Source organism: Hemicordylus capensis, chromosome 11 (genome assembly GCF_027244095.1).
Source record: "Hemicordylus capensis ecotype Gifberg chromosome 11, rHemCap1.1.pri, whole genome shotgun sequence".
NCBI classification, from domain to species: domain Eukaryota; kingdom Metazoa; phylum Chordata; class Lepidosauria; order Squamata; family Cordylidae; genus Hemicordylus; species Hemicordylus capensis.
Genome location: NC_069667.1, coordinates 91749 through 99520, shown reverse-complemented (window position 1 = coordinate 99520; position 7772 = coordinate 91749). Strand labels below are relative to the sequence as shown.

The 7772-nt window shown below is 58.6% G+C and overlaps 1 protein-coding gene across 1 annotated transcript; it reads left to right on the top strand.

Annotated features, from left to right (window-relative positions):
* Positions 1–382: 382 nt before the first annotated feature.
* Positions 383–7612, top strand: LOC128335665 (protein Wnt-11b-2-like). The gene is made up of 5 exons (XM_053274297.1): positions 383–879; positions 1436–1677; positions 3030–3310; positions 4073–4365; positions 6022–7612. Exons 1-5 carry the CDS (start codon positions 770–772, stop codon positions 6194–6196), a joined length of 1101 nt encoding a protein of 366 aa, XP_053130272.1. The 5' UTR covers positions 383–769; the 3' UTR covers positions 6197–7612.
* Positions 7613–7772: the final 160 nt, after the last annotated feature.

Here is a 7772-nt window from a genome sequence, read left to right as displayed (position 1 = left end):
GCTCAGCGAGGCAGCGGTTCCCGGAGACTCCACTTCTGCCCGGCCGGAGCCTCCGCCGCGCCACACCTGAAGTTCTTCTTCCTGTGGTTTAGCAGGGCGGCGAATAGTGCAAGCCGCCGCGTGTGCCCGGGGCCGATGGGCTTGGAGCGGGACCCTCGCCGCCCCGACCAGCTCGCTCCCTGGCCTGGAGTCCTGAAGGAAGAGACCAGCCTCGCCCGCTTCATCTTAGAGGAAGGGCGGCCCTGGCAGGCACCAGCCCTGCCGCCGCTTCCCCTAGCCAAGGGGCTCCGAGGGGGAGGAGGCGGCGGCGCAGGGCTCGCCCCGCTCCAGAGGTCGATGCTGCCAAGCTGGACGGCCTTGCAGGGCTTCCGTGTCCCACCTGCTCCAAGCGGCCGGGAGGGGTGACTGACTCTTCGCAGGAACGAGCCGCGGGGGAGGGCGAGGCTTGAATGAACCGCAGAACCGGAGATGCGCGCGGCGGGGGATGTCTGCGCCTGGAGGGACGATACCAACACTGGCCCCCTCCCCGCCGCCGGTCCTTTCCAGGGAGGGAGGAGGCGGTTCTCTAGCTTTGCCACCGACGTGCGAAGGGCCTGCGAATCGCACCCTGAGGGTTTGTGTGCGCGCACCCCCCCCCGCCGGGGAGGGGAGGGCTGTGCTCCGCACACCCCCACCGCGGCCCTTTAAGAGCCGGGTTTCGGAGCGAGCAGCATGATCATCCCAGAACTGAAGGGCCTGCCTGCTTCCTTGCCTGCTGCCTGCGCCCGCCATGCGCTTCTCTCCTCAAGGCCTCCTCCTCGGACCCTGCGCGCCGCCGGCGCCGCCGCCGCTGCTGCTGCTGCTGCTGGCCCTACGCCTCTGCGCGCCTATCCAGTGGCTGTGAGTAGCGGGCGTGAGCGAGCCTTTCTTGCGCGGGGGCTTTCCCTGCTGGCAGGACTCCCGCCTCCCCTGGCTGTGGCGGGACAGGCAGCCATGCCACGGAGGGACCTCGCGCCCTGCCGCGAGCTTGCCAGGCACCGGCCTTGTAGGGGCTTCTGGGGAGCGCCTGTCTCTCTTCCTCGGCGGGACGCTTGTCCCTGGCCTGGTCGTGCAGAGGCTGCTCAGGGGGAGGGCGGTCGGGCCCTCGTGGGGTCTGGGGCGCTGGCCCGACGGCAGGCCGAGGCTCTGTCCCCTTGGAGATCTCGGCAAGCCCATCGAGGCGGCCGCCAAGCGGCTTGACGACGGAGCTTGTCTCTGCCACTCCAGGGGGTTCCTTGACAAGCAGTCTCCGCGGTGCGAAAAGGGGGCAGAGTTCCTCGGCGCTTGGAGGCTCTCTCCTCGGCTGCCAGTACGACCAATGGCTACGGAGGCGCCCCCTCGGAGAGCAGGAGGGCTGGCGCTCGCCCGCTTGACGCCGCTTCTCTTTCTTCTCCGGGCTGGCTTTCTGCTTCTGCAGGGGGCTGGCGGCCAGCGGGGGCGGCCTGGCCTGGAACGAGACGCAGCACTGCGGGCAGCTGGACGGGCTGGCGGCGGCGGCGGAGCCCCTCGCGCAGCTGTGCCGGAGGCACCTGGAGCTCATGCCCAGCGTGGTGCAGGCGGCCAGGCAGACCCAAGGCCTCTGCCGGAAGACCTTCGCCGGCATGCGCTGGAACTGCTCCTTCGTCGCCGGGCCGCGCTTCGCCCCGCAGCTCTTGAAAGGTAAGGCGGCGACTGAGCGCCACCTGGCGCCTTTGATCAGGCCAGCAGCGCTTGCGGAGAAAGCCGCGGCGGCATCCGGGGACATCCTGGCGCGGCTCTTCTTGTCTCTCTGGCGGGCCTCGATGCTCCGGCCGCCGCCGCCGCCGCCGCCGCCTGCCCCCTGGTGGGGCTTGGATTCTCGGTCACGTTTCTCTCCCTTGCTCCGAGAAGTTCAGGGCAGCGTCCACGAGAGCACCCCGGCGGCACTCTCGCGTCACAAGCCCGCGCCCCCGCCGGTGAAGGGCTGCTAGCTGAGTTGGGCGTGGGGGGCGGATATCACTGGCCCGCCCCTATCCAGAAAGGGCTGCTTCGCCCCGGGCCCCTCACGGAAGCCCCATGCCAAGGGGAGGAGGGAATCCTGGAGAAGCCCTCCCCGCGAAGAAGAGCTCCGCCATGCTCCCTGAATCACAACTCAAAACACATCTTTTACAAGAGGCTTTTAAATGTTTCGGCGGCTGCTTCTATCTGGTGGGTTAAGTTAGTTTGCTTTTAGCTTAGTTTGGTTAACTTCACTAGTCTTATTTTACACTGTAGCTGTTTTATTAGAGTCGTGTACTGGAGGGGCGAGGTATCAATAGAGCAAGGGGTGGCGGCGGCTCTGGTGGGAGACCCCGCCCCTCTTGCTCCCCCAAACCACTTGCTGGGGAGCCGGCCCAGGAGACGGTGGCTGCATGGCGGGTCTGCTGGATTGGGCAGAATTAGTCCTTTCGGTCTCCGCTGTTGTGTGGAGGATGCCATCCAGTTACTGCTGGTGCTGCCGGGAGCTGCTTCTTCAGGTGACTCCTCTGAGCACTGATTCACACCTGCACATGCAGAGCTGTGTTTTGTCACGTGGCCTCGCATCATACCGTGGCTGGGATCTGGTGAACTGCCCCTCAGATCACAGAAGTCCAGTGATCCCCATAGGAACCTAGGAAGCTGCCATATACTGAGTCAGACCACTGTTCCAGCTAGCTCAGTATTGTCTTCACAGACTGGCAGCGGCTTCTCCAAGGTTGCAGGCAGGGCTCTCTCTCAGCCTTATCTTGGAGATGCCCCCAGGCCAGGGAGGGAACTGGGAATCTTCTCTGCTCTTCCCAGATGGCTCCATCCCCTGAGGGGAATCTCTTCCAGTGCTCACACTGCTAGTCTCCCATTCATATGCAACCAGGGCGGACCTGCTTAGCTATGGGGACAAGTCCTGCTTGCTACCACAAGACCAGCTCTCTTCAGTCAGGCTGTTGCTGCACGGGATGAGCTGCAACTGGGATGGCCAACAGGCACCACGTGTGAAAGCATCCCCCTTCTCCTCCCCTCCCCCCTCCCCCTCGCAGGCACCAGGGAATCCGCCTTTGTCTACGCTCTGGCGGCAGCAGCCGTCAGCCACGCCATCGCCCGGGCCTGCGCCTCTGAGCAGCTCCCCATCTGCTCCTGCGGCTCCGCTCCCTCCGAGGAGGCGCCTGAGCCCAACTCCCAATGGGGCGGTTGTGGGGACAACCTTCACTTTGGCCTCCAGCTGGGCTCTGCTATTGCAGATGGGGCCATGAAGTCAAGCAAGGCAGGCCCTCAAGTCTCCAGGCAGGTGAACCTCCACAACAATGAAGCCGGCCGCCAGGTGGGTGTAGGGGCTGTGATGAGCTGTGCCGGGGGGGGGGGAGGCAGGAGGGGGGCTCGGCCTTGGGACCTCCCCCCGCAAGGCCAGCGACTCTGCTGTGGCTCTCTGAGCCTCTTTGGGCGAGAGCTGCTTTCGCCTGGTGTGGCATGCTCAGGTGGGGATGGGTCTGGAGCAGCCACGGTGATGGGCTCTGCTGGGGAAGTGGGCCTGCAGGTGAGGGGTGGAGGATGTCTCGAAGGCCGGCTGGCTCTGGGGGCAGCAGGCAGACACAAGGGCAAGAGCTTAGGCCATGGCAGCAGTCCTGCCTTTGCGAACAGACGTGCACCCAGCTGGCATTTTCAGCAAGCAGGGCTCCATTTACCAACTGGAAGGACTGTCTAGCATGGACCAGCAGAGCACAGCAAGTCTGATGTTCTGGCTGCAGAACATCAGACTTGTTCTGCGAGTGCCTGAATGATGATGGTTGGACTGCCAGGGCACAAGATGGGCACAAGATGGCAGCCTGCCATTTCAGAACAGTGTTTCAGGCCAGAGGAGAGGCCAGAGGGAAAAGGGCAGAGTAGCAGGAGAGCAGCAGCAGAGAGGCCCCTTCCTGCACTGTGGCCAGGTGGTGTCGATGAGGCACTTCTGGCGAGGAGCTACCCAGTGGCTGCGCCCTCATTTCGGTCCTGGAGAAACCAGTCTTGTGGGTTATGTCTCAGGGAGGCTAATGCTCCCCCCCAGCCTTGAGGCTCTCACTTCCCTTCCTGCCCCACCATCCAGGTCCTGGTGGACTCCATGGAGACCAAGTGCAAGTGCCATGGGGTCTCGGGCTCTTGCTCGGTCCAGACTTGCTGGAAAAGCTTGCCAGATCTAGCAGAAGTCGCCTGGCAGCTGAAAGCCAACTACCTGGCCGCCACTAAAGTGACTTACCGGCATGTGGGCAGCAGGAAGCAGTTGGTGCCCAAAGACCTGGACTTCCGACCACTAAAGGTGACCGAGTTGATCTATCTCATCAGTTCCCCTGACTACTGTGTGAAGAATCCCACGCTGGGCTCCCTGGGGACTCAAGACAGGTAAGTCGGCCCTTCAGAATCCACAGGCGCCCAGGTCCCTTTGACAAGGGAAGCAAGTTGCTCGCCTCTCCTTCCCCATTCCACGGCTTCCCTTCTGAGAATCAGTAGGGAATTTCACAGCCCTCATGCGTGGTGCTCTGTCTGCCCGTTGCCTTCTCCCGAGCAGGGGCAGCAGCCAGCCCAGGTCACATCCAGCCCAGGAAGCCATGCTATTGGGGGGCCCAGCAGCAGCCCCATCCCATTGAATCCAGGGCTGGCAAAAACGTTGCCCACTCTTTTCTCCCTAAGGAAGAAGCGGGTTGCTTTCAGTAGTTGTGAGAGATGGATATTCCACGATGTAATGTAGTATCTCCCTTTAGGGTTTTGTTTTGTTTAAAGAACTCTTTTTATATGCAGCAGTGCAAAAAGGTGGTCAGGCCTATATAACAGCAAATGACAATGAACTACAAACAAATTACAATTGCAGTTCAAAGATCAGTTAGATGTGCTTGTACAAAACCTGTTCTAGTGCAGATATGCAAGAATGCAACAACTTTGGAGAGATCTGCTAGGGAAACTGAGAGCATCTACCCATTCTACAAAGAGGACCATATTGCATCTAATAGATAATTAAGAGGTTTTTCTATTCATGTGTTAAGAGAGTGTATTTATTTCTCCATTTCACATAAATGCCAGTTTTTTCTCGCTCTTGATTCTTAAGGAATTCTCCTTTCGAATTAGGAACATAGGAAGCTGCCATATACTGAGTCAGACCCTTGGTCTATCTAGCCCAGTATTGTCTTCACAGACTGGCAGCGGCTTCTCCAAGGCTGCAGGCAGGAGTCTCTCTCAGCCCTGTCTTGGAGATGCTGCTGCCAGGGAGGGAACTGGGAACCTAGATACTCTTCCCAGAGTGGCTCCATCCCCTGAGGGGGGGGGGGATATCTTACAATGCTCACACTTCTAGTCTCCCCTTCATATGCAACCAGGGCAGAGCCTGCTTAGCTATAAGGGGGCAAGTCATGCTTGCTGCCACCAGACCAGCTCTCCTCTCCAAGGAGATCAAGAATGAGCAGTTGTGAGCTCTTTCTTCCTCGCTATCAGTTGCTCATTGCTGCTGCAAGTATTTTTCCTTTTCTCTATTATATTTTAAAGTTTGGCCACTTGTGTTTAGAAATAAAAGATGGGATTTTCAGGAATGTGCATTCTGGCCTGGGAGGATCCTGCTGTATCAGCTTCAAGCAAACCAAACTCTTCCTACAAGCTTGTTGGGCCTGATATGCAATTCCCCCACCTTGGGGTTTTTGTCTCTGCTTAAGAAGGACGAATACCAGAAGGATCCCTCCATTCCTGACTGGGTGGTAATAACACGGGCAGGCCCCATAGCTGGAGTTCAATCCCTCTTGCTGGAGAATCTCCCCCTCTGAAGCATTTGGGTCGCTCTCAGCTGCTCACTCCCAATGGTGTGGTGCCTGCCTTGGATTGTGCATGGAAGCGAATGGCTACTATGGCGCATCAGAGGGTGAGACCTCTGAGCAGGGCTCTGTTCCAGGGCTGAGAGCCCCACTGCCGGCAGGCCCTCTTTAAGAGGAGTTGCCCTCTGGCTCGCAGGTCTGCAGTCCTGCCCTGGGTCCAAGTGCTCAGCTCCTTCTGATGCTTTCCCTTTTCCTTCGGCAGACACTGCAACAAGTCTTCTGCGGGTAGTGACAGCTGCAACCTGTTGTGCTGTGGGCGAGGCTACAACGCCTATAGGGAGAGCATGGAGGAGAGATGCCAATGCAAATACTACTGGTGTTGCTATGTACTGTGCAAGAAGTGCCAGAGGGTGGTGGAAAGATACATCTGCAAGTGACTGGAAGGCGGGCCCTGAAGCCAGCTGCATGCTGGGAAGTTGGGCTGTGGCTGCCGCCATGCTGGTGCTCCAGAACACATGCGAGGAAACATGTGCAGCCAGCCTTCCTTCCAGAGCAAAAGAAAGGGCTGCTTGAAGCTGGCCCAGTTTTTGTCCCAAATCCCAAGTCTCCAGCTGTGGACACAGCTTGATTATTCTCCAGTGAATGGGAACATGAGCTCAGGTGGTCACCTAGCAGGACAACTCTGATGCCTTCTCTAAGCCTGGAGTGATGGGCTGGGAAGGGAGAGCGAGAGCAAGCCCCCCACGAAAGGATCACAGACAAGGCCGCTGTGAGCGGAGTCCAAGAGCCCTTTGGTGCCAGGAGTTGGCAGTTTGCCTCTGAAGGCCTAGAACCTCCTACAGCTTCTCTTCCCTCTAGTGCACAACAAACACATTCGGTGTCTGCCTTCTGCACGGATGTGCTGTGACGAACGGGGCGGTGGCCTAGTGTAGCTCCAAGCCAGCAGCCTCTTGCGCTTGCACAAGGAGTTGGGCGGGGGCAGGGTGCCAAACAGGAGCGCAGCCCCACCCTGGGCAGCAAGCCCCCACCCCTTGCCCGGCTGCAGTGCTGCAGCAGAACACAAGCACCAGCTCCCAAGGCGAACGAGGGCCAGTGGCCAAGTGGGCCCCACTTTCCAGGTGAGGCTGGGAGGGAGGTATGCACGCTGCCTGCCAACTTGTGCGGCCATTTGTAGGATGAAGAGGCTGAGCAGAAACTGGTCGGTTTGCCATGACTTTGGGAGGAGAAGCTTGCTTAGAATACCAGAAGCTCTGATGCTAGAAATGTTAGGAGTCCAGACGGGCTCCCTCTACGTCTGCTTCAGACTTGCCTCTTGACCAATCTGCTACTCAGTGGGCTGTTCAGCCTCTTCAGCCAGCCTCCGAGGAAATCCAAGGTGGCCTTTGAGGCGGGACTCTAGTGACTGGCTGCTCATTCATCTTCCTCTCCTTGCATGTCCTGGTCCTTTACCTTCTTCTGCCCCTTGGTGCTCAGAACGCCGGTTGCCTCTTTCTTGGAACCTGTTTGCCAGGATCATCCGTGCTTGTCCCAGGATACCAACATCTTCACCCAACGAAGACTTCTGGCCCCTACAAAACACCACCAATATGCAAGCAGGAGTCGTCCATGCACAATTTAGGCGGAGCAGGATGGAAACGTTTGCCTCTTGGTGGTAACCATCTTAACTTGTAACTGTTTGATAGTTTGCTTACAGAGCAAGCTCATGAAAGTGATTTTTTTTTTTGTTCTGCAAAATAAAACATTAAATGTGATCCATTTTGTATCTTGAGCTGCATACAACTGCTCAGAGACTTGTGTTTTGGGTGGGATATACGGTAAATGTTTTAGATAAATAATAAATACAGTTAAGCTCAGGTTGGAAGTGTGGTTGGCCTGTGTGCGCCCCCCCACCCCATTCCTTAAGAAAGGCTCTGCAGAATCCTGCTGACCAACATCTAGGAAATCTCCCTCCTCCTCCTCCATCCCGGCCTGATCCTGCCCTTCCTAGGCTCCTGGGTGCTGGTTCTGTACTTG

What these genes read in the sequence shown, in the direction of transcription:
- LOC128335665 (XM_053274297.1), top strand. Translation starts at nt 770, where the DNA reads ATGCGCTTCTCTCCTCAAGGCCTCCTCCTCGGACCCTGCGCGCCGCCG. An exon ending in TGCGCGCCTATCCAGTGGCT is followed by an intron (nt 880 to 1,435) that starts GTGAGTAGCGGG and finishes CTGCTTCTGCAG; the next exon opens with GGGGCTGGCGGCCAGCGGGG. An exon ending in ACAATGAAGCCGGCCGCCAG is followed by an intron (nt 3,311 to 4,072) that starts GTGGGTGTAGGG and finishes CCCACCATCCAG; the next exon opens with GTCCTGGTGGACTCCATGGA.